This window comes from Erpetoichthys calabaricus, chromosome 6, assembly GCF_900747795.2.
Source record: "Erpetoichthys calabaricus chromosome 6, fErpCal1.3, whole genome shotgun sequence".
In the NCBI taxonomy this organism is placed as follows: domain Eukaryota; kingdom Metazoa; phylum Chordata; class Cladistia; order Polypteriformes; family Polypteridae; genus Erpetoichthys; species Erpetoichthys calabaricus.
Window position 1 is genome coordinate 217,506,806 of NC_041399.2, and position 26,060 is coordinate 217,532,865.

General features: G+C 50.2%; 2 protein-coding genes across 7 annotated transcripts in view; one reads left to right on the forward strand and one right to left on the reverse strand.

Annotated features, from left to right (window-relative positions):
- Positions 1–94: 94 nt before the first annotated feature.
- On the reverse strand, positions 95–8,014 carry galnt11 (UDP-N-acetyl-alpha-D-galactosamine:polypeptide N-acetylgalactosaminyltransferase 11 (GalNAc-T11)). 4 transcript variants are annotated; one of them, XM_051929380.1, is made up of 12 exons: positions 7,811–8,014; positions 4,240–4,524; positions 2,416–2,539; positions 2,085–2,251; positions 1,848–1,973; positions 1,511–1,760; positions 1,314–1,431; positions 1,075–1,227; positions 780–998; positions 595–699; positions 382–519; positions 95–299 (listed from the first exon to the last, which is right to left on the reverse strand). In XM_051929380.1, exons 2-12 carry the CDS (start codon positions 4,484–4,486, stop codon positions 171–173), a joined length of 1,776 nt encoding a protein of 591 aa, XP_051785340.1. In that variant the 5' UTR covers positions 4,487–4,524; positions 7,811–8,014; the 3' UTR covers positions 95–170. The 4 variants fall into 4 exon arrangements, with proteins under 4 accessions (XP_051785340.1, XP_028646671.1, XP_028646669.1 ...); XM_028790838.2 differs by having other exon boundaries at positions 95–302; positions 7,832–8,002; XM_028790836.2 differs by having other exon boundaries at positions 95–302; positions 7,811–8,001.
- Positions 8,015–21,328: 13,314 nt separating this feature from the next.
- Positions 21,329–26,060, forward strand: part of prkag2a (protein kinase, AMP-activated, gamma 2 non-catalytic subunit a) — a 98,092-nt gene continuing 93,360 nt past the window's right edge. Inside the window, exon 1 of one of the 3 annotated variants that reach the window (XM_028790830.2) lies at positions 21,329–21,774. In XM_028790830.2, the coding sequence (XP_028646663.2) occupies positions 21,376–21,774 (399 nt within the window). In that variant the 5' untranslated portion in view covers positions 21,329–21,375. The remainder of the gene's footprint in view (positions 21,775–26,060) is intronic. The other 2 variants (XM_028790829.2, XM_028790828.2) reach the window with 2 other exon arrangements.

Here is a 26,060-nt window from a genome sequence, read left to right on the forward strand (position 1 = left end):
CTGACCTTGTGGCTTTGCTTGTTTTACTGTCCTGGCGCGAGTCTCGCTAGTGCCCCCTGGTGGCCAGACATTGGAGTGACGAGGTAGCCAGTAGTGATAAAAAGCTTTGTTTTTATTGATTGTTAAAACTGCTGCCCTGCCCGCTCGCCCGCCCTCCTGCCCTCCTTTGGTCACTCCACCAGCTGCCACTGCTGGGACCGAGAGCCGTCGCAGATCGCCATGGTGACGTAGCCCTTGCGGCTGCCGGGGTCAACGAGGGTCAAGCACTGCCCGACAGACACTTGGTAGAGGCGCCGGTTCTTCTGAAACGGACAAATGTCGACAGTCAGGGGAGGCCGGCGGACAGGCGGGCGACGACGTGAGCCACAAGAGCCACCTTACCCCAAAGGTCCACTGCTGCGAGCCCCCAGAACCGTGGCACTTCATCAGACGCGGCGGGTCAGACGAGCGAGTCTCCGACACGTCCAAACAGAGCAGGCCGGCCAAGACCAGCTGCTGCTCCTCGTCGTACGTCCACACCTGCAAGGCGACAGTCACATGGCGGTCAACCGGAGGCCCGCGTCGTCATGCCAACTACACCCCAGCCACACCCACCTGATCGGCGTCCTCCAGGCCGCATTCTCGGGCCACCACCATCCCTCCCTTCTGAGTCGGCTGGCCCTGCGCCACAAGACATTTGTCAGCCAGCAGGTTGTGGAGCTGAAACACACAAAAGTGTGGCTTATTATGGGCCCGGGCATCTAGAGGGTGCCCCCCCCGCCCCACTCCGCCCACCTTACCCTTCCTTTCTGGAGGACCCTCGGCCTGCGGAGCCCCTTGTTAACAAACATGGGCTGCTGGGCTTTGCCGTTGGGGGGCACGGCCTGCATCTCGGGGTAGACGTGCTCCAGATACCACTTGAAAGACTTGCAGTCGAGCCGTTTCCGCACGGCCAGACGTTCGGCGATGTCGCCGAAGCTCCGGTTCCTCAGCTCGGGACGCAAGGCAAAGTACTGCTCCTGTAACGACAGACGCGGACTCCTACGTCACGGCTCCTCCGCCCGCCAATCTGGAGAACGGGAACGAGACGCCTACCTTGTACTCGTCCATCCAGACGTGAGCCAGCCGCAGGGAGTTGTGCGCCATGGTGTCCTGACCACCCGGTGACCCGTAGGGCCGTCGCTTACGAAAAATGTGCCCGACCCTGGAGCAGGGAAAGATGAGCAGTCTACCGCCACACATCCAAATCTGGAAAAGCAGCACAGGTGGATTGGGAGAGTGAACAGACTACCCCTCCCCCCCTCGAACCCCTGCCCAGAGCGGAGGCCACTCACCCTGAAGGAGATTTCCAAGTTCTCTCCACCCCAGATGTCCATCCCGCCGTCGTACTGGCCCAGCTCGTCGAAATACTTCCTGTTCATGGCAAACAGGCCACCGGCCATCGTTGGCGACCTGGGAAAACGAGTTGCAGGGGTGAGACGGGAGGGGCGAGGCTCGCCTCTAGAGGGCACTCGCTGTCACTCCACCGTACCTTATCGGTGCCACGGGCCCACCTGGGCCGTTCAGCTCCGACAGGGGGACTGGGTCCCACTTGAAGTGCAGGCCCCAGTTGAAGCCCCCCCTCACGATGGGCGAGGAGCTGTAGAGAAGAGTGTCGGCGCTGATGATGTCTATCACGGGACACACCACCGTCCGCCGGTCCTCCTGAATCGGGGCGAGCAGAGGCTGCAACCACATGTCGTTGACCTCGCAGTGACTGTCCAGGAAAACCAGCACTTGACCTTGGAATGACAGAGAGAGCCGAGCGTTAGGGGGGCCACCCAGTTGTCCTCCGCCAACGACCACCACCGGCCAAAGCCGAGTCCTACCAGTAGCATGCGACGCTCCGATCATCCTGCCCCTGATGAGCCCTTCTCGCTGCTCATTACGCACCAGCTTCACGTTTTTGGGCAGGTGGTGTGCCACGTAGGCGTCCAGCTCTGCTTTCAGGTCCTCTGTTGAGAAACGGAGCAGGTCAGCGAGAGGCACCTTGGCATTGACACTTTGCCAGGCACTCGCGACTTCAAGATCCCCACGGGCCAACTCTGGGCCACCCCGGGCCTTACCCAGGTCACTGCTGTCGTCCACCAAAATGATCTCGTGCAGCAGGTGGGCAGGAGTTCGGTCCAAGACGCTGTGCACGGTCCGCAGCAGGGCTGAGAAGGCCTCGTCGTAGAAGCAGATGACGACGCTGGCCGAGGGCAGCCCCCCCGCGTAGTTCATCTCCTTACACCTGCAACGAGGAGAGCCGAGTGAGCACAGGGCCGCTCCTGCGCCCACCTGATGGATGCCACCCAAATTGCCGGCAGTCGCAAGGAGGCTCCGATGGGACGGTTTGAGTTTACGAATGGAGAAGTGTAAAAAGAAAATGGCACGAGGCCCCTGGCAGGCACCTACTTGGGGTCCCGGGTGTCTGGCAGCTCCCGGTGGTAACCCAGGCGGTTGCTGATGAGCACGTTGAAGGCGTGCTTGTGGTATCCCGTGTCTCTCACTTCCTGGTCCTGCTCGTTAAATATCATACCTGAAAACAACAAAGCCGCTGTCAGTGGGCGACCCTGTGCCCACCTGAAGAGCAGACACTGAGCTACAACTACAGGCCTCCGAGGCACACGTTAACAGAAACCGCTAAAGGGGCACCAGTCCGTTACATGGCACATTCGCACGGGAGCAATCAGGGAAACAGATGTGCACTTCACATCTGACAACTTGAAAAAGAGCTGAGCTGTGCTGTGCCCGTGGCACCAAGCATGGCCGCTGTCTTCCATCATGAGCAAAGGCTGGAAGGGTTTTAGCTGGCATGTGCTGCCCTCTTCTGGGTGTCTACGGACCTGCATTGTCCAGCCAGAGGGCGCCAGGAAGACTGTCAGGCCCTGCCCAGAAGGTCCTTCTGGCCACCATTGATGGCTCCTCTCATACTCCAGTTACCCACTGGTGTGTCTCCAGTGCCCACCTAGGCCGGACTGCAATAAGATATCGCGTCTGATGGAGGGCTACCACCGGGTAACAAACCGAAGTGACCAGTCACCTGCTGTGCCTCACCCGACAGCTGAGACCAACGTGGATGAAGTCAAACAGGCCGGACTTTCTCTTTAGATGGTGGGCCGAGTTGAGAACCAATGGGCGTTCAGCTGGCGTGTTTTAAATCTCACACACGCAAGGGGGGCCTTTGGGTCTGATGGCTCGTGTGCTGAAACAGAAAAAAGGCCGAGACTGCAGCTGAACACACCACAGCCATTAACCCGTCACTCAATGGCGGGCGGGCACAAACGAGAGGGCACCATTCAGTCCATCAAGCCCATCTGTTTAGCAGTCCCGAGATCTCATCCCGATTTTCCTCTTAAAGGCTGGCGAAGCTTCTGCTTCAATTCCCTGTCTGGGTAGTTTGTGGAGCTCCCAGGCAGAAGGGAAACTCGGGCTAGAGATTGCTGGTGAACCCGCTGCTGCTGTGGCTCTGTCACAAAAAACGGGCAAACTCAACTGTGCTGTAAGACTGGCGCTCCCTCAACTGCTAAATGTGACATGGGCAGCGGTGACACCGGCGACTACAATCTCCAAACTCGACATTTTCCACAACAAAAAGATGTGGGATGCGACATCAGCTGAACGTCCAGCCTCGTCGGTGGGCACTCGGGGTTTCCTGCACACTTGCAGTGCGTCTTGCTCACAAATGTGCCATCATCCGTAAAGCTGTCAAAACGGCAGGTCCAGGGGTCTGTTAGATTGAATCATAAAAACTGGGGGTCCTTACACAAACCCCAAGTGACGCTACTGGGACAGTAGAAAGGAGGAAGGCCCTGCCATCTTCCACTGCAGTCATCGCTCTTTCACTTTCGTTATCCATTTCTTTCTTTCTTTCTAAGCCTGTAATGCCGCTGGCCATAGGGCTCAACTTCCCTTCCCAGAGGGCTGTGTTACTGCCACTGTGGTTTTGTGTGCAGCCCTTACCTGACCCATGCCACCCTTCCCTTGCCAATTTGGCTGGCCGTTTTTCAGCGCTTGGCCCAAGTCTAAAGCCCAGGTACGCCAAATATGAGAAGCAATCAAAAAACACAGACGCCCAACAAAACTGCGCTCCTCACGTGACTGAAACGGGATTATGAGCAGTGGTCGTGTCTGGCCACAGACGTTTACCACGGGGCAGTGGTGGGCACTACTGGGTAGCCTGCCACCGACAGGTCTGGGCGAGAGGCGGTGCAGACAGACAGACAGACAGACACCTACCCAGCTCTGGCGACAGCTCCCCCTTCTTCAGTCCGGCCTCGGGGTCCTTGTTGGACTTGGGCACTCGGCCAGCCAAGCGAGTGAAGCGGGGCTGGAACTTCCTGGGAAAGTGGAGCGACGAGCTGCCCCCCTGGAGGGGCACATGGCTGTCTTGGCTAACGTTGAAGTAAATGAAGAGAAGCAGCGTCCAGCTCACCGACGTGAAGAGACACCCATAGCAGAAGTAGCGCAGTGTAACGCTGCCCATGGTAGTCCTAGCATCGTCGGAGCTCCAGTCCCTGTTTCCTGGAGGCACAGAAATAGAAATCATTTCAGGTGGGCCGGGGGGGCAGCAGCTTTCCAAACAAGCTCACTGAGCCGAGTCGCCATGCTCTGCCACTGGTGCCACCACCCTCCAAGAACATGGGCTCTTACGGGCACGCCGCTCAGACCCACTTCCATCACACACTCACAACTACGCTTTTTGACTGCAAATGTTCTTTCGAATTCGCTTCTCGGTTTTCATGAAGAAAAGACACCAAAGCTGCGTCTGCTCGATGACCGTACACGGAGACTTAACTATGGCCAGGAAAATGTCCGAAAGACTTCACACGTTACAAGTGGCACCCGAGACCCTCATCATGCACAGCCAGGGGCACATTTGAAAGCAGGAGGGGACACGGGTGGCACTTTTGCTCACCTGCCAGCAGCAGTTCGCACAGCCGACACCAAAATGTGAACATGCAAAGCCCTTCTGACTCGCTCCTTCAGCAGCCCACAGCAATCCCATCAAAGAGGCCAAGCAACAACAACAACAAGTGCCATCACGAAAGACGACGAGCCCACCACACCCCAGGTCTGCGTCACCTCTCCTTGTGCTGGGCACAGAAAGCTGAAGAAGCCGCAGCGCAGTTGTCTGTTCAGAGGACGTCTTCTTCAGATGTGAACGGGCCGCTCATTGTGCAAGCAGAGCCGCCGCCGGACTGTCCCTGCTTTAACTCTCCTCTCGATGCGGTGACCGTCACGCTCTCTGCATGTTACTCATTTACTCGGCACACCACCAGATTTCAGGCAAAGGTTAACAGACCAAGCAGCCCAGATGGAAGATTAACTGTGCAGTAACGGTGACATCGGGGCAGCACGGGCTGCGAGAAGGTCGAGGGTCCGGGTGCCTCGTGGACTCTGCTGTAAAGAGCCGAGTGTGCCTGCCGCCGGTCACACAGTACCGATGATTTCAAAGGTGCTCCTCATCACATGTCCTGCATTTGTGGACAGAGTGCCCTCCTAAGACAGCCGCTTGTGCCACTGTACCCTCACTTACCTCTATGCTTTCTGGACACAAAGTTTCCAGGGTAACCCAAGTCCCTTTCCAGGCCACAAGCCCTTTGCTCGCCGCCCAGGGAGACGTCAAAAAGCAATGCCCGCTCCTCTTGTTATCATTTTGCATAACATGGGATTTTGGGCATTAAGCTGTAGTAGTAGGCCGAATTCAGACTTTTACGTTTCACCTACCTCAGATTGTGGGCACACCAGTTCTTCAAGTGACCCCAACCACTTTCACACACTTCAGTAAGCAAAGACGTTCTCCACCTCAGTGCTCTTAGTCTTGGGGTCACCACCACCGCCTGTCAGCCATCAATGGAGAAAATAAACCTCTGGGAGGTCCACGTTCAGATGTAACAGACAAGGTCAGTCACGGTGCGAGTGCAGGAGACCACCCGTCCACCCCAAGCTACAGTACGAGGCCGTCGAACACGACGACGCCATGTTTTCAGCCACTGACTGCAATTCCGTCTTCGAGGTTTACTTTACTACGCACGGGTTCTTTAGTTTCTTTTGTACTTTTTTCAGTTTTTGCTGCTGTTGGGCTGAAAACTGATCAGCGGATCTTAACAAAGAAGTGGCGGCCTGTGCAGGGGTCACCTTAAGTGTATCGGTCAACAGGACCGGCTGGCACACTTCACGTGTGCTGTCACTTTGAACTTCAGTGATGGTTACAGAAATACGCCACCCAAAGTGGTGGCCACCTTTTGATATGTCACTTACCCCCATGTGTTTTTTTTAATGATGACAAAGAAAAAAAAAATAATCTCCCATTTTCATGCTAAAAAAAACAAAGTTTCTGGAAAAAAAAGACAACAGTGGCTAACGCTGTGCAATGACAAACAATAGAAAAAGAATAAAAGGAAATAAAACTGTCATCCAAAACACACGAAACATTCGCTAAACACATCACTGCTGGAAAAATCAGCACACATTCCCAAAGGAGTCCCCCCCCCATTTACTGGTCAGGAGTCTAGTCCTCAATTCAAAAACTCAAACAGAAGCATCGATTTAGCAATATCTTAATAAAAAATGCACGAGATGTACATGTTGTGAACAAACCCCTGGCTAAGCGACATGTGCATTATGTGACACAAGTCATGTCAGAGTTGATGTCACTGTAAAGCGTCTGAGATATGGGAGTCTCGTCCTGCCACACAGAAACCAGACTACTGGCTATGGGATTACAATCAGCAAACCGGGCGGTAAGGAAGTCACAATGCCCCACTGAAACCGCGGCTGTCGGCCTATCGCCACCCCAGGGTCCGGCACGCCTTCTGGAAAACAGCTTAGACTTCAGCGGCTTGCGGAGAGGCGCCACATCAAATCAGGTCTGTTACAGTCTAGCAGCTAACGCTTGCATACTCGTCCAAACGGGCTGCAGGTGACACGGCTGGGCACACTTGAACTCTCAGACTGCAGGGCCACGTCACGTGGTAGTCACTCATGTGCCATCTGTAGTTCTCGGGTTCTGCAAGGCCGATTCCAGAACACGCACTTGGACCACACAAGCTCTCCTCTGGCTTACTTTTTACGGTCTGTGCGGTGGGCAGGACCAGAGTTCAAGCCTACGCAACTAAAGACATCAGAAGGAGCCATAGTTAAAAACACACACACACACAAACGTCCCTCAAAGTCTGGCTAGAGCCGCGCTCGGCTCCCGTCACAATCCGAAACGTCCCGTTTGGCCGGTCGCGGTAAGAGTTTTCGGTGGCGGCCGGTGATCGCTAAAGGGGGTGGGATCTGCCGTGATGCCAGGCGGCGGCTACTCGTCCGCGAGCTGCAAAGAGGTAGCAAAAGATTCATTTTTCAGCAGGCATATCTGAAGCAAGACATCACAGCACTGCTAATAAATAACTCGAGGGGACTCTCTGCCAATTCTCGACTGAGCGTCAAAGGGCATTGCGCAGTTGTCACGCTCCGCTCTTTACACCGCAAGGCCTTCAGGGGGCGGTCGCCTCCAGCCTGTTCACTCAGCCCCCATGGCGCTTAAAGGGCATGCGCGTGCAGCGTGACATGCACTCGGCGTCCCGCACTGGCAGTACCCCAGGAGCCGAGGCAAAGGCCCGCGTATAGACATCTGCAATGGGGCAGGCGCCTTGACAGTCACAAAAGCTGCTGTTTACCGTGCCTCTCCCGTCGAGCGACAAGCAGAGGTCTCCGCGCTGCGAAAGCCAGGAATGCCGTCCGAGAAACGCGTCGTACGTTACGTATCGGCTTCAACACTCCAGGCCGGCACTGCGCGGTAAGACACAAGCACAGGACTTACACGCCGCTCCCCATTGCACACCTTACACTCCGATAGCCGACAGACGCCGGACAGCAGGCGAGTCTTCGAAACGGCACTGCCGCCAACTGCGGACAGGAAGGTAAATGGGCTACGGAAAGATTGGCCAATCAGCGTGGTCATCGCACGCGCGCTGTCCAATGATTGTGCAGAGGCGGGCTTCGGTGCTTCCGGTGTCTTGAGCCTGGCGTCAGCTTGTAAACAAGCCGCGAGTTACGCCACCTAGGAAAGAAATAAAGAGGCGAGCGGGGACAAGAACACGACGTCTGCGTTGCTTCCACTGAAAGCGACCGGGAGTCGTCGGGCCCACGAGGCGACCATCGGCGCGTGATGTCTCAAGGCCGAGCCTGCAGACACCGCCACTTCATTAACGGCCGACCCGGGCCCACAAGTGCGGAGTTCCGTGTCCGAGGTCGTCGGGTGCGACACGTACATGTCGGTATCGCACAGCGCCGTTGCAAGTGCAGGTGTTACCGACCTTATCCTCGAGCCTGCACACTAATCTTCAACTGTGCCCTCTACGTCTATGCAGTCTGTCCCCGTTGCAAGTCGCTGGCCTCCTCGTAGGGCCGCCTTTCTGTTTCGGTAACTCGCGTGCTTGTCCACTTGGCGGCTGTCACTGACCGTCAAAAGTGGCCCGTGGATAGGAACAACAAAGGAAATGTCGAGGAGCGGACCTGGCGATCGTAGGATACCTCGGCTGTGGCAGAAGGGCTCTTCACATACCGCATAAAAGTGACTACAATGAAATACTAGTTGACGTAATTGTGATGAAACAGAAACCAGCGTAAAATATACGAAATCGAAATGAGGGATGTTTGATATTATTTATACATGAAGTGCCTCGCCTAAGTTACCACAGTGGAATGTGCCAAAGCCTTTTGTGTCCTGGAGGTTATCGTTCTGTTCACAAAATCAGCACGTGAGTTAAAAGAAAAGTCTTCATCCACGGTGCTGATTGCGGGCTCCTCTTATGCTGGCCGTGCGACTCCTGAAGCAGGTGTACAGGTTACAGCAGGGTGGCCCACTCTGACCCTGGAGGGCCGCGCTGGCTGCAGGATTTCTTTCCGGTCGCCTCCTTGATCAGTTACCAGTTTCTTCTTTTCCCATCACTTAACTGCCTTTGTTATTTAAAATTCTTTTTCTCCTTAAATGGCATCCAAACAAAAACAAGAGCTCAAAACTCCATTCTTGTTCATTTAGCTCACGCTATCATTCCATGGCTTGTTGGAGCTCTCGTTATGCCACAGCAGAAAGCCCCATCAAAATGTGATGTGAATTTCCCCTTGGGATTAATAAAGTATCTTATCTATCTATCTATCTATCTATCTATCTATCTATCTATCTATCTATCTAAAATGTTTTGTGGACCTGAGCAGATCACCGTTACCGTGACCTTCAAACAGGTTAGCCGCTCATGTGTTGACTTGTTTTGTATCTCACTTTTGTTTGGCTTGTAATTAAGGAATAAGGGAAAAAAAAATTGAGGGGTCTCAATCTTAAATAGCAAATCAAAGAAAATAAAGGGAGAAGTAATTTATTAGTAGCAAAAAACAGAGTGGAAAGTAAGAGAAGGATTAGAATGAAAACCTGCAGCCACTGTGGCCTCCAAGATTAGAGCTGCACACCCCTGCAGTGCGGCGTCTAGAATTGTTATTGGCTCTCCATCTGTCCGTCTGTCTGTCTGTCTGTCCATCCGGCCATTGTGTGATCCTGAGGTTTGTGTGGAGCATTGCTGTGTTCGTCTCAATAAGTTCATTGTTGGGGCCAGCACTGGACTGGAGGCCAGTTCAGCCCTCACGCTGGCTCACTTTACCAAACGCGCACATCCTGGGGAAATCAGGAATGCATTTAAGAAATAAATAAAATACAATTCAGTACATCTTCTCACTTTGAAAAGAAGGGAAGGAGATGGAAAAGCACTGTAAACGTCCCAGTCACCAGGGCAGGTGGTCCCACTTTGGATTGTTGTCCGGGAGTTGCTAGTTGGTTCACATTTTAAAGGTTACCCTGACTTTGAAACCCAAGGTGTCACCTTTGCATTGAAAGGATAAGTTTGGTCTTTTTCTAGTCAAAGTTATTTCTCCATATTTCTGGTGTATGTTAATCTGTCACATAAACTTGTGTTCTAAAGTCGAGCCTTTTTAATAAGTTTTAAAAATACTTTACCTGTTCTTGTAGCTGGAGCTCAATGAAACGCCGACGTCCAAACCTGATAGGAAAAGCCTTACAGCTCACCAGACACGTCCACCTTGGCAAAGGTTTCAGTTTAGCAAACAGTTTACCGCGTTGACGAGGCCTCCCTGTGATGAGAGGAGGACACTGGAAGGAGCCATTTCTGTTTTGTTGAGGTGCCGATACGTTTCTTGCTCGTTTGTGTGCGTTCAGCGGCCACGGAGTGATGACAATGCCACGCCGCACTCCGGCCATTTATGTTCTGTTGTTATTTTATAAAGGCCGTGAAGCGAGACGCACACAACGAGCAGCGTGAGCTGAGCTGATTGCACTGCATTGTACTTTTAATAAAAGACGTATTTTTTTTTTAAGAGCCAAGCCACCTTTGCCAAGTCATGTAACCTCTTAAAAAGGCGGAGTGGCAGAGTGGTACGATGGAAAGACCGACGCGCTACAAACCCGTTCTCGTTTTGTTTTTTTAACGCACAATGAATTGCTGTTGCTAGTGATCTGCTAATAAAAGAACTGGACACGGTGCTTTTGAGGGAGTCCATTCACTGACCCTGATAGCAGTCAGTTTGTAAGTCCATGCAGACCCCACGTAGAAGCTGGCGCAGCCTAATTAAAGTGAAGTGAACCGGTGCTGATCGAGGAGCCCCAGTAGGTGTGTGTTCACCCTGAAATGGACGGGCGTCCTCTAATTCTGTTTCTATGTAGAATTCTAATTCAAACTGTTGTAGCAAATGGGCACCGAGGGAGTCTGCTGCTCCATCTTCTACTTTTAAGCAAGTGCCTTTTGTTCAGAATTATGTGGTGCACTTAAGGGAGCAGATACTCCGGTCTGCCCGCTGTCTGTGGTGTTGTGCTTGCAGTACCCTCTGTGTGTGTGTCTCCGATTTCGGGCTTCCATCCCAAACACATGCAGGTCCCATTACGTGGCGCAGTGCGAGTGAGTGTGCCAGAGCCTTGTGCCCAGTTGAGCGGGGTCAGGGACTTCAAATCAAGACAGTTTGTGGCATTAGAGCAGCACAAGGCCACCCACTGCTACCAAACCCTAAACGGGACCGCAGGGTGTGTGTGTCCTGGGGTGGGAAATCTTCACTTTTTGAATGTTCATCCTAAATTTAAATTATTTGGCTCAAACAAATCGGGATGATCTGAACTTACAGGACTTTAATTACAGGCCTTGCAAGCATCCCTCTGTATTGCACCACTAATTTATGAATCTGTTCCAGTCTGGAAATGTTAAAGAAGCAGAGACGCCGCCACAGCATCTGTTTGAATTCATTTATAACCTGCAAAGGGATGGACGCCGTCGGACTAGGAGTCTCAGCTTGACAAAGGGAGAAGTGCGGAGGTACTGAAAAGACGAAACACGTCGTTCACTGTCAGGACAGGACAGGCCATCAAATGTGCATAATGTCACGTGTGTGTGTTTTAGGCTCGGCTGAGGGACCAAAGGTGACACCAACAGTGGGGCGTCACAGACCGAGACACGATGTTGCAGAGTATAACTTAAGAATAACGCTGAGCGCCAAACCAGAAGCTGCCCAGGACAACATCCATCCCTTGGCACTTCGGATTCTCAGTAAGACTTTGCGCTCTTCTTTATTTTCTATTATATTTTCTTCTATTGGGTATATCTGTAACGATATATGTTAATAAGTGCCATGTTGCTTTTGTATTTTCTATACTGTAATTATTTCAATCGCTCTTGATGTGAGAAAAAGGGCACCAAGAATGGCTTAGATGGCTACTCTTTTGCCCACAGGGTTTATGAAGGTCGCTCCTCAATAAGTAGGCATCGTCTGGTTAGTACGTGGCATAAAACCAAAGGAGCTGCGCTTTACTGTGTGTTGTGTGGGCATCGGCATGTCTGCTAGTGCTGGTGACCGCGAGAGTGACTGGTAATTGGCTCTACCTGAGACTTTGTCTGCATGCGTGTGTTAATCTTCAAGGGTGGGAGTAGATGAACTCAACGAACGTACCTGGTAGGTCTCACAAACTTCATGATGATACAAAGTGGCAACAGGGCACCTGAGGAACAACTGAAAATCCTTTAGATTTGCACATGCCAGCTCAAGATCAGAGAAGCCTTACACCGTCGTTTGCTAGCCTGAGGTCTTTATGGCCTGCGGTGGGCTGGCGCCCTGCCCGGGGTTTGTTTCCTGCCTTGTGCCCTGTGTTGGCTGGATTGGCTCCAGCAGACCCCCGTGACCCTGTAGTTAGGATATAGCGGGTTGGATAATGGATGGATGGATGGTCTTTATGGTGACTGGCACAGAGCCGCCTTGAGGCCCTGACGTCTGTGGAGGCCTGTTGTTACTTGAATGTTCTTGTCTGTTTCTCATGTCCTCACCAGGTTGTCTCACCATTGCTGAATGTGGAGGTTGACCAGGTGGCCCTCACAGGTGCCCACTTATTGCCATGTCTCTCAGTCTCATACCCCTGGCCTCTGTTCCTCCTGCCAGTGAGCTTTTGCCCCGACTCTCCTCCTGACTGTGGCCAGTCAAACAGTTGGCAGTGTGTCTACAGACCTTTGGTCCAGAGTGCTTTCCGGTGGGCATAGAGACCACTGCACCCCTCAGCCTTTTATTGCAGGCCTTTTCCACCTTTCTTAGCTTTGTGTGACTACTGATGTTGAGCATTCCTGGCGTCTTTTGGGTCTGTTGATAGCCGAGACACTTAGTGGCACTGTCAGCGTCTCTTCATTCTCGCATTGCATCATGCCCACTTTCTCCATATCAGTGCCTTGCTGGGTCCTGCTTTTCTTCTGGTCCACCACCATTTTTAGCGGGCAGAAATGGGCATTCTGTGCAGCGTAAATCAAAGCGGAGAAAAAAAAGTCACACGTTGAGCACAAAAATCATCCGCTTTAACAGCAGGTACGGCGAGAAGACAAATATCAGACCCTCCCGTCTGTCACAATGGGTGTCCCTTCTGAAACGAGGCTGGTCACTGGGGGCAGTGTAAAAGTGGCAGGACATCTGGGGGGCTTCAGAACAGCGAGAGAGCAGCCTGTCCGAGGTGGAGACGAGTGTCTTGACTTCAGCGGGATGCTCATTGCCGACAGGTGCCATGCTAGAGGTGCACACTCCATGCCTACTCGCCAAAAACATGAAACCCAGCTGGAGGGCAATGGCAGCCTAATCTGACACGCGCTTTATTCACCAATCTCTGCCAGGGCACTGGGCACAGCTCCTGCACAGGTTCAAGGACAGAAGTGGTGCTGCATGCGTCTCTGCAACGGCAGAAATGTTGTGCTCAGTGCTTTTTAAATCTGTCTGTGGTTTTGCTCAAAGACGATCTTCGCCTAAACGATCGGTGCGCCTGTAGACGTTACGATTCCCATTGAATTGCAAACCCCAGTAAGTCAGTAAATGAACCAACCAGCAGTTTGGCCTCATTTGTTGCAGACATTTTTGCCAGTCAAACACAGCAGTTAAAGTTCAGAATGTTCTGTTGAGCACGGCTGAGCAAACCCTGCAGACAGAGTGCCAGGCAGCATTTGGTGATAACTGCTGCCAGGCTGCCAAGGCAGTAGACTTTTCTTACTGGCAGTTTGCTCATTCACTTTGATGCCATTGCCATCTCCATCAATCTCGTTGTGAAACTGACCCAGTGAGTTGGCCAAAGCCTTGAGGGACTGTGTCAGAATGCAGGCCTGGCAGTGCCCGCTCGTTACCAGACAACTGCCCACCTTATCATTAACGTACAAACCAGAGTTTGCATAAATGTCTCGAGATGCCAGCCTGCTGAAGATTCTGAGGAATAAAAAAACAGCAGGCCCCTAAAGCTGAGGAGTGCTGTGCCTGCTGGCAGAGGGGGTGCCCCAGCGGTCTCCGGTCCAGTGTACCCCGACCAGAGCTGCTGACGAGCTGTGCGTATGGCACCTCAGTGTGTCAGTCACTTTTGTGAAACTAAAAGTACTTTACATGAATCGCAAGTCATTACTAACCCTGCTGTAGTCCCTTTGTCTTCTCAGTGCCACTGCTCTGCTGCCAGGCTGCTGAGGTACTGGGAGCTCTGGAGTCTGTGGATGGCCCAGCACAGACCTTGGCGTAGCAGGACCACAGGAGGTCTCACTGATCACGGACTCCCAGGGATTGCAGCTGCTTGAGTTTCTGTGTTCCTCTCTTCCGTTGTCAGCAGTTGGTCTGATTGATTATTTCCAGTTGATTTCCCAGTCTGTGTCTTCTTGTCTGCTCCCACTGTACTGTGAGTGGTACATCTAATGGTTGTTCTTCCATTTTACCTGACATCTTGTCCCAGCACTGAGCTTGGTGAACTCGGTGACACCAACATAAAGGGAATTGAAGTGACCCGAATTGCAGATGGAGGCCAGCTTAAGAAACTGGGCACCTGCGTCATTTCTGAGCAGAAAAGCCCTCAAACTCAAGAGTGTGTCCATGCCAGTTACAAGGTGGCATCATGATTAGCTTCTGTAAGGCCTCAGCACTGCACTTGAGACTGAAGGAGTGAAACGCAGTCTGCTGATGCGTCTCGCGAATATCGCCGTTGAGTTTAATGCCAGCGAAACGTCAATACATTAGCGATGACTCGATGGGTGAAAGTGAACACGGCTGCGATCAGTCCCCTCCTGTGTCCCGGGTGGCATGTTAGGCCCACAGAATTGAGCTGATGCACATTTCATTAACGATTATTTGTAAGCCAAAGAGTTCGGGTTAAAATGAGAATGTGACGTCATTGTGAACTCTCTGAGCCCGTTATCTTCGCTTGCCCCGGGTCTTCCTGCACGCCATCACCAAGAGGCCCCGGTCAGTGACAGACAACAGCACATGACATCTGTCTGTGTGCCACACCTTCACGTGGCTGACTATTTGGCCTAATGTCCCCAGCAGGTGGCACTAGTGAGAGGCAGAAGTGACACGTTCGTCGATGTAGCTTTGTCCGTGATCTTGCCGTGGCCACACTAAACCAACGAGCTAATGCAGCACAGGCCCTAAACGTATTCTGTTCAGACGCACCCCATCTCATGTGAAACAAAGACCTCCAAAAATCAAACGGCTTCAGTAGAGTGCGGTCTGCGTTTTCACCTTCGCACTGCAGAGACTCCAGGAAATGTCCAGTTCAGGGACACGTGGTAGGAACCAGCTCAGGACTGGGTGCCACCACAGGCAGGGCGAACGTACAAACCTGCACGCCCTACACAGATACGTGGCATAGTAAAGACTGGACGCAGGGTTTGAACCCGGTGCTTTCGGAGCTGGCAGGCAGCAGCGCCATTCACTTTCCAAATACATTCGCCTCTGGCGCTGATTTACACAAGCTCTGCGACACAGCCGAATGGCACCACTTGCCCAAGGCTGCGTCCTTGGGCCACTTGCTCTTCTCTTTCTCCTTGGCCGTATCATTCAGCTTAGGAGCTGCTTATCAGTTTTCTGCCCAGGCCTGTTAGATTTCCCATGTTTGTCAGACGGAGCACAGCTTTTTAAAAACGTCACCTCTACCTTGATTGTGTTAAAGCCTACTTGAAAGAGTCAGCTGCAGTTTCCTGGGAATCATATATTCTGGAGCCCTAGGGTGTCACACGCATGCCCAGAGGGGCCGCTGTGCCTTACGACCTTGTCTGTGAAGGACTGTAGCCCATCAGACACCACTGTCTGTATACCCTGTCCCGACTGACCCTTAAACGAGACAGAGACAAACAGAGTGAAGACGGCTTCCTCTATGCTTAGCTGCTGTTACTGTTAATGGCCCAGGCCGCTATTCATTTTTCCTTTAATTTTGTGCCATTTAAATGGAGTTACCACGGTGGTTCACCCAAATCCTGAACTGGTGTCTGTCCACACCCTTATTAGACACTTCTCCTGACTCGCCTGAGACAGTTTGTGACCTCAGGATGAATCGGCTCGCTTGGTTTTTCTCACACTGCCCAGCTTTACTCACGTTCTTGGGCCTTTCTGTGTGTTTTGTTGTTCTGGGCTCTTCTGTGGTTGTTTCTCCAGCGTGCAGGCTGTAAACGAAGGAAAAGACTCGTCAGAGGAGGCAATCCTACAGAGACGAGGGACGATGGCCGCAGAGCGAGCGAAGTAGTTCTGTGTCTGCAGTGTCACGCCTGGACGGCCGAGAGGGCAGGTAGGGGAGAGCATTCAGAGCCCGTGCTTGGCTCCATTAGGCCACCATGGACCTGAAGTCACGGGGCAAGCAGGGGCCTGAAACATTCACTTCCTCGATCCCATGATAGTTTAACTCAAAGTTGCATTTTCTAACCACAAGTCGGATGCTTGCTAAGCCTGCTGATGAACCCAATTAAAAAGTAGGACTGCCCTGCTAGGAGGTCTTAGGGCTGCAGCCAGTGGTGGTCCGTTTGCACAGCCCTCCTGTGTCTCCATGACCAGAACAACAAGAGTCCGAGTACTCTGCTGAAACAGGCATTGGGCTGATTTAGAGTTAGGCCATCGAGTTAGAGAATTTCACGACGTATCGCCTTCGGGTGCCCTGTCGTGATCAGTTGGCTTTTCATGGTCAGCCCAGACATCCCTAATCTTTACAATCCCTACTGAACTCTGTAGATGCCCACAGGACTGAACAGTGAGATGGACCAGCGGCCTCGTTTATAAAACTTTGTGTGGCTTTGGGTCTGAAAAATATGCCCAAACCAAAAAAAAAAAAAAAAACCAGATGTATAAAAGGTAGGGGACGCACATTTGTATGTAAGTCACAATCACCCATTAAACGTGCATACGTGAACAGCGCCCCTTGACATCCAACTATGGAGCGTGCTAGCCAACTTCATAGACGTGCAGTCACGATGCTGCAGAAGTTCACTGGCTGGTGGAGCTGCCCCTCCTGACATGGCGAGACCCCGAGAGCTCAAGATCACACACGGCTTTATAGCACCCGTGTCCTGGGGGTCCGGGAAGGGCGTTAGGCACAGCATCCGAGTGGAAGGAATTGAATAGTGTAGGCCACAGGCAGGTACCTTATCAAAAAATCTGCCTTAAAATACATGAATCAGCGGCTGGCCCAGGCCATGGAGGCTCGACTATTGTCAGACTCGTCTTGTGTGTGTTAATAAAAGCAGCTTCACCCTCGCTTGGTGCCCTTTTTGCAGTGTGAGTGCAGTCAAGTGCTCTGAGAATGTTGGGAAAACCAGACATGGCTGTAAATGGCCTTTTATGTTGATAAAGAGATGTTAAGATTTATGTACAGTAGGTGCATCCACACCTTACGAAAACCAGCCTCGCAGGTCATCAAGGGGCTTCGAGCCCAGCAGGCGTGACGGACATGTCAGCCAGTTCCCTGAGAAGTGACAAGAGGAAGCCGATGTGAAGTGATGAAAAGCCAAAAGAGTTCAAATACACAGCAGTGTCCTTCTTTAAAGGGATCTCAGACAAGAATCAGGAAGAAGAACTTTATTTATATAGCTCCTTATCATACGTGTACATGAAACTCCACAGATTACTCGACACAAACAAGGATATACCACATGTACTTGGGTCATTAATTAAGACTGGGATCGTTTCTATTAAATGTTAGTATACTAAACACAAACTCAGCAAAATTTAACCACTAAAATGCAAAAAAAAAAAAAAAAGTCACTCTTATCAGAAAAAAGGTTTTCTAATTAAAATATTTGTACATTAAGGCTCACAACAGAACAACCAGATCTTATTAATATATATAAATAAATGTAAACACTATATATTTACATTTTACCTAGGCACATGTACATGGCGAGCCATTGAGTAGAAACAGTTTGATGTTATTAAAGTTAACGAAAAGACACAAAAGTAAATAAAACCGTCCATAGCAGTGTCAGTTGATTCAGGATGTTCTTGACTCGTGAATGTGATTGTTTGAGGAAAAGAAAAAACTACGACGATCGGCCATAGGAGAAAAATAAACCCCTGGAGAGCCACAGTCGGCAGACAGAAACGAGCAAAGCAAACGGTCAGGTGTGATGGTAATGCAGTTCACAATGGCCTCGGCCGCCCACCCTCCGCTGGGCACAGTCGATACAGTTAGCAGTAATAAGGTTTCCAAGTCCTCCTCGGTTCCTCCAGTACCCCAGGTGACCGCAGAATGGAGCACTCTGAGAAGGTGTGGGTGGCACATGGCACCACCACACATGAAAAAGCAAGTAATTAATCCTGGGTACTTAATAATGTATCAAGGAGCGAAACTTATAATCAGATCACTATAATGGGGTACAATTACTGGACAGCCACATTCAAAAAAGGGGTTTTTAGAAGTTTCTGGAAATGTTCCACATATTTAGCCTGTCATATTTCTGTTCGTAAAATGATTCCAAATTTTTGGTGCACAAGAACAGAAAGCCGCACCAATTCTTTTATACTTGGATCTTGGAATAACGAGTGAGCTGGAATTGGCAGATTTAAGATTGCAATTTGGCACACAAGGAAACAGGCATTCTGAGATGTGGGCAGGGACAGGATTGTTTAAAGCCACAGCTACAAGTAGCAGGACATCATCCGTGTTGCTTTTGAGGTGTCATATGTTTGTTATGTCAACACTCATTCTAGTAAGAGGTTTGTGATATGAATTATTATGCACGTGAGATGTCATTTAGTTGGTTTGGCTGCATTTCCCTACTTGGGTGTCGTCATTGCCCAGTTTCTCTGAAAGGTTCCATATACGTGGGTCAGAGTTAACATTAGCATAGCAAGCTTCCTGTCAATTTTTGTTTTGTAAATTCTGACCTTTGGGCCTCTTTTTGTGTGCATGCAGGCTTTCTAAACGAGGCTCCAGGCAGTGAGGAGATAACAAGTCTTAAATCTTAGCCACCAAAGGGTCAAAACCAGAAAGTTCAAGAGAATTCCAAAACGTCTGTAAACCAAAAATCAAATTAAAAAAACAAAAAAAAAACAACAAGAATTTCTGACTAGTGAGGAGACTTTAGAAACTTTGACAGCAATTTGAAATTGTATCCAGAAAATTGGACGCAGGACATAGTGCACCACCACCATTTTATACAGCTGGGCAGCCATGACACAATATGTCACATGACCAGCAAAGAGCACAGCAACCACAGAGATACACAAAATGATGGCACAACATTGTCATAAACATGATGGTACAATACTTTCAAAATCATAAAATTGCCGATTTGAAAAGATAACATGTTGTGATATCTTCAACATTGTTCAAAAATAATGATAATAATGACACTGTGTTTCTTTTCTCAAGCATCAGTGTTTGGTCCACTTTAGTTCAAGCTGCCTCTGAGATCCTTTACTGCTGGCTGTCATCCATGTATTTACTGGACAGAGGTCACTCCTGGCCAAGCGGACAACCTCCACAAGTGTGCTGCAGACATGAAGTGCTTCTTGTGGGCTCTGCGGCCCAACACAACTCTTGACAGATCTTGACCTGAAAGTACTCGCAGTTGTAAAAAGGATACTTCCACAGCAAACCAGACATCTTCTACAGAGCGTGGATTAAGTCAAACCGTTCCTGTCGTCCCCTTCACACCTTCATGCTCAGCACACTCAAACTGCGGCCGCTGCCTGGCACATCTACCTCCACTGGCTTGCTATTCAGTGTGCTTTGATGTCAACGACTTCCAACTGCTGATCACTCCTGTGGTTGCCCTACCAGATCACAGTTTCTCAGACTCTCCGCCGGCCCTTGTGTAGCTTTTTTTTCTGACTTTTATCAGCCTGTCTTCCAAGTTCTAGCTGTGCAGAACTTCAACATATGACTTCTCTCTTAACATTTCAGTGCTCTATACCTGAAATATTATGGAACTGACAACACAAGGGAACGCACAAGTTGTCCTAATTGAGATTTGGACCACTGAAAGCCAACAGAACAGGTTCAGTGTGCATTGAGTGGCCTTCTGTTTTATCCTGTTATTGTGACAAACTTTCATGTTTCTTTATAAAGTGCCTTGTTTGGAGTGCTAACTAAAATCAAGGGTAGCGGACTGCTAAACCTCTGCCGTAGGCCCTGTGTCCCCCCAGCTATCCTCTGCCTGGTAAACATCCTGAGAGAGTCACTCACTTCCCTTGGCGCCCACACAACCTTGGCCTGATCTTTTTGATTCAGAGGGACAGACAATGGCTCTAAACTGCTAGACTTTCTGGACAGCTGAGTACTTAGAGTACCCGATCACAGGCAGTGACTCTAGCAGCCCTCACTTTGACTGCTTATGTTCACAAACGTGTCCTTTTGGATGCCAATACTCAGGGGACATGATTTAACCACTCGTTTGTACCACCACTGCCACTCTCAGAAGCCTTGTACTCCGAGCAGAGTCACTCCTGGTGAAGTGGCCTGAGGAGAGATGCTAAGCAAATGGCAATCCAAATCTACTGTATGATGCCTTTTAGAATGGGAGGCGAACCTGGGAAAGGCGCCAGCCAGCCAGTACCTGATGGCCAGGGGCCCGACAATTCCTGAAGAAGTGAAGTAGTGCAGATCTGTGGACCCTCCACCTCTAATGGGAAAGCTGGCAGTTGGGAGTGATGCCAGCCGAGTGACAGGCATGTGTGGGGCAGACACAGCAGTGCCCCACTCCCAGTAGAATAACCAAATCTCTTTCCATAAACCCATAGCCATTATTGTCCTCATTAAACAATCCCACCAGCACGCACGTGTGACGTTTGAGCACCGGTTATGGCAATTCAGCGGCCTTCCTTTTTAGGTTGTAGAGCAAGATTTTATTCTCTCAATGCAGAACTGTGCTGTAAATGACAAAGCTGTGTGTGTGGAAAGGAGGCCATCTTAGTAGGAGTCTGCATGTGTGCTTCTGTAAAAAGGTTGATTTTACACGCACCAGCGTCTGGTGTGGGGAAAGTGGGGTCAGCAGGACAGAATCACTGGGAGCCTGACTGGCTTCGGCTGAAGATACTGGACGTGCATCTGCATACCAACGAATGGTCACTTTCTTCTGTATCCTGCGTTACACAGCGTGTGCTTATTGTACTGCACAGGCCACGAAGTCGCAGCATCTCCTTTCATATAAATTACACAACAGTCAGCCCGCCGGGAGTCTGGAGGACAAGGAGTACTTCACGGAGCCGAATTTGTGTCGTCTTTACAAGCAAACCAAGTTCTATATTTGAATTCTTGCTTACTTGCTTCTCTTGGCGATGTGCTGCAGCCCAATTTGTTCCGGACAGTCTCAACGCTCCCATCTGCACGTTTTGTAGGCAGTGACGCGACGCCTTACCTTACCGTCCTCACGCGGCCGGACTTTGTGCTGACCTTCCCGCCCACCCGCGCCGACGTCTCCCCCTTCCGTGTCCTCGCGCCGTGCTCGCTCCCGTTCTCCGTACAAGTCGCGCCCACACACCGGCGAGCCGTCGGGGCCACAAGCCGAGCCGAGCCGAGCCGCGCTGCGCTCAGTCCTCTCAACGCCGAGCACTCGAGCAGCCGTCGGAATGTGGGCGTGGCGGCTGCCAATCGCTTCCCCCCGCCCCTTCCCCGCCGTGCTGCACGCCTGTAAACAAAGCCACGTGACCCTGGGCCGAGTTTTGCGCACTTGTCTCCGCAGACTTTGGACACGCAGGTCCGCGGAAAGCGAGCGCGGGCGTGCTGTGTGTGCGCGTATCGCGACGCCACGCATTCGCCGGACGTGCAAAGCAACTCTCGCGCGCTGGAATGAAGCAGCTGACGCCCGAGAAGAGCTGATCGCCCGCAGGAGGCTGCCACGCGTGCCAGTGCTTTTCGCGGGACTACTGGAGGCAATGGGCAGCACTGCCATGGACACGAAGAAGAAAAAGGACGCGGCGAAGAAGAGCTCGAAGCCGAAGCGCCGGACGCTGCGCTTGAACATGCCCGTAAGTTGCATGGCTCGTCGAGGCGGGCGGTTCGGGTGGTGGAGCTCGGGTCCGACTCCGTGGACCCACTTGGGAGCGTCTTCCTTGACGTGACTTCTTTTCTCTTTTGGTTCGCGACAGACGCTGGCTCTTTCTTTGCAAACTTTTCCCATTTCCGTACGTGAGGCGACTGCTCATCTCCGGCTGAAGGTCAGGGTGCTTGCTGCAGGGCTGCGATGGTTGTTTTTCACCAGGACTGTCGCGTTACACGAAGTCTGTGACCAGAGGTCTTGGCGTCACCCGTGGGCAGTAGCTATTGGCATCAGAGGTGGCAGAGAGCGGTCGGATCTTTGTAAAGGTGATGCACGGGGCCACTCTGGGACACTAACCCGTTTTTGCCGTGAACGTTTACCGAAACACTCCAAGAAATACGTTAGGCAATCCAGAAGGAAGTAAGAGGCGTATCGATGACAAAGGTAGATTTGCTTTGATGCAAGAGAAAGCCACCAGCACTGCGTAAAACAAGAAGTGTGCCTTCCCAGGCTGATGCCGCTTCTCGGTTTGCTAAAGAACAGAAAGACGGTAAATGCACTTTGGATTTGTAAACCGAGCATGCAAAGATGTAGTCGGGTTGGGGGAATGGCTCGTCCACAAAATGACTTTGGAGTGTTTGGCCCTGAGAAGACACCAATAGAACACAGCAGGCACTCTGATTAACCCCTCGTCTTGTGCCAGATCACGTGCTGTTGTGTGGAAGGTTCACAGTTGCCCATTTTTGTATTTGGGCATTTTGCCACAATAAACAAACACACACTTTATCTAACTAAGGCAGTGGCTGTGCCTGTCCGAGTGCTTGTTTGTTAGACTTGTGGATATTGGGTGGATGGTTTCACAATAGCAGTCGGAGTGGTTACTTGACTGAAGACCCCTGCCGCTCACTATAGTCAGGTGCTTTAATTGAGATCTCCTGCTGGGCTTGGATGAGAACAATAACCATGTCCTCTTCAAAAAAAACAACATCAATGTAAAATGAGATTTTGGGGGGCTCTAAGCACAACTAAATTGCACCCCAATAAGTGTTTTCTTTTTTGTATGATAATACCATCACTTCCTCTGTCACCTACAAAGATGTGCTTGAGGTGTCCTTCCAGCGTGTTAAGATTTTCTAATGAAAATACAAAGCAGGACCCGAATACTGGGGAAAAAGACAAATTCACAAGGAACAGCTGCTTTCAGCCAGCCGATGGTGTGGCCACATATACAGAGCTGACCAATGAGTAGCTGCAGCTCTGACTTTGGGCACTTTTTCTTTTCCTGTTCCAGTTGTCTTTCTACCCATTTTCCACATGTCCTTGTATGCTAATCATACACACACTGAGCGAAGTTCAAAGCTCCAATTTTAATTTGGGCATCAGAAGGAAACCTTCGTAGACATAAGCCTTCGGTATACTGAGCAGAGTCATGCCAGGGTCCATAAGTATTGGGAAAACATTGCAAGCAAAACTATAGTTTATTGGTAATAAAAGTCAATTAGTCTTTTTATGCTTTATGGTACAGTGTCACCCATAACTGTGACCAGATTCTTAGACTGTATAACACTCCAGGGCCACCTGTGCACCTTTATACTGCAAAATAAAAAAACACAGTCATGGTGATTAGTGCCTCCAGGGTTGGGGTTCAAATCCCAGCCCACTTTTTGTCTTCCCATTCACTTTCTCCAGGTATTCTGACTTTTCCAGTTTCCTACACGAGTGTTATGGTGAGTTGGCTCTGACTTGGCCTTGTGGGTGGTGAGCCGACGTGTGCGACTGTCTTTGTGTAAAGAGCTGTTGGGGAAAGGCCTCAGGAGATACTGTAGCAGAATGGACGGAGACCTTGGCGAGATGACCACTGTGATGTAGCTGAAGCAGAGGTCTTTGGGCTTATTTATTTATTTATTTATTTTCAAATCCATTAGGTGTGACTTGAGATATGGTGGAGTAATCTAAGTAGTTAAACAGTGTGATCTCTGCTGTAGATAGCTGAACAAAGGGATGGTGGTTTCTTTCAACAGCAAATCCAGACAGTTCTATATTTATATATATATCATTGAAGTGTGCATGCACATACAGACATACAGACTGCTCCATTTCTGTCACTTTTTGAACCTTTCAAGATTTGTTGGGGTAGCTGTTTCATCTGAATTTTGAACATATTGATGTCTTGGGGAGACTAGCGGGAAGTGCATCCATGTCTGTTCATCCCCTTCTGTAGCTGCTGGTGTCTAAGGCCAGGATCAAGCGCGGGTCAAACGAGTGCCGAAAGAAATCTCTCAGTCCAAAAGTTTGCTTTAAAAGATTTAGTGAAAATTCAAAGCAAATAGTCCACACAAGAATAAAGAAAAAAGGTTTTTACACACGTAGATTAAAAGGCAAAAAAAATGGGAACAAATGTGTCTTCTGTAAACATAGCTTTTCTTGTCAAGCCTCCGTTGTTTCTCTACTTAAAGATGCTTTACTTAGCCTTCAGTACACTCTAATGTACGGTGCTGCACATTGCATTTCATACACATTAAGGCCCGTTTTAAAACCGTGTGCCCTCCATGCCTCACTCTCACTAACTGAGGCTAATCTGTAGTCGGAGGCAAGAAATCGTTAGAATATAGCAATTCAATTCAACTTGTGGGGGTTAGAAGAACCTCCCGTAGACTATGCACTAATATATAGGCAGACATTTAATAGAACGTCAGTAACTAGCAAACGGCTCTTACACCTTCTGTGGGGAGGAGAGCCAGATTTCTGATGGTCAGGCTTTGGTTGCTGAAGCTGTGCTTGTTCATTATTCTTATCTGACTGTCCTCGGTTTCATTTCAGTGCCCTTAAAATGACTTCTTTACCTCCGTGTCTCTCAGTGTTGACTGCAGTGCTTAGTTGTCTGTAAGGCGTAGCAGAAGCTGCTAGAAGAGGTGGTTGTCTGGCTTTGTGGACAGATTATTTGTCCCCAGTTGGAAACGTGGCTTTTTACAGGAGCTCCATTAATAATTAAATATGCAAACACACACACCCACTCTGGTCTGAGCACACACCAGAGTGACTAAAAATGAAGAAGACCTGAAAATAAAGATTTGTATATGCCAGTCTCGGTGAGACGCTACACAGGCACATCGCTGTTGGTGTAAAGGAGCCCTCGGCACGTTTCGTGACGCACTTTTGCTGAGTGATTTGTTGATTGAAAGTACTCCATGTTAGTGTGTCAGTTGTATGGACAAGTGCTGTACAGAGACACCTAAGCAGCACCCTCTTCAGGATGGGGACGACCTGTGGGTTGTGGGGGGTGTTTTTGTGGTTATTCTGCCATTCCGCTGTGTTTCTGGCAAACGTCTGCACACTGGGTGTCTGAGAGTGTAGCCCCTGGTCCAGGTAGTCTTGTTGGCCGTGTAGACACCAAATCCTGCTTTCGTATGGCACAATAAGCTCAGTGATGCTGTCGTTTACATATCTTGCTGCCTGGATTCATATTTAGATCTTTCTTCTAATGGCCTTTAAGGCCACTGGTCAGACCACAAGACTTGGATTATTTGGCCTAAATCTTTTGCTGACACAGAGATTGGCCAACATATGTTTTGTGGATACTCCGCCATTATTTCCTTCCTTATATGTGATTGACCTGATCTGGAGCATGGTGCTAGACTTGAAAGGGCGCCAGTCAGTACCGTGAGGGTGTTCAGTAACCAAGGAAGTCTGATAATTTGACGCCTTCTTCTGCTAAGGCAGCAGGTTAGCTGATGGTAATTTTGGGTTCTGGTGTTTTGATGTGCTAATTGCTACCTGCATTTTTCCCATAACTCTGCTCTGTGGTAATTCTTGCTGATGCTCAAGGCCTGTGGCATGACACATGAGACATGAGACAGCCCTGAGTTTTGACCACCAGTGTCTCATTTGAGCTGTTTTACTAAAGCTCCTCTGAGTATTCATGAAAGTCTTGGTGTGTTTCATAACAGCAGCCCAGAGACACTTGTCTGAAGCACTGATTCAGCCCTGCTGGTGCGTCTGCTGTGTGCAACTCTCAGTTCAAGGGACTTTGTGGTTTGGTTTTTTATTTTATTGTCACATGTTTCCTGTCAGCATGTTCAGGCTTTTTTATTGCAGCAAAGAAGAAGGTTGGCGATTATCGTTCCATGAGAAGACACATCAGACGGCTCTGTGACGTTCCTACTGCACAGCTCGACTTGTCTCTTATTTTGTAATGATTTATTTCAACGTCTGCTTGGGATCCTAAAGACAGAGACGTACAGGAGCCATGTGACCAATTAAGGAAGCGAAAATAAC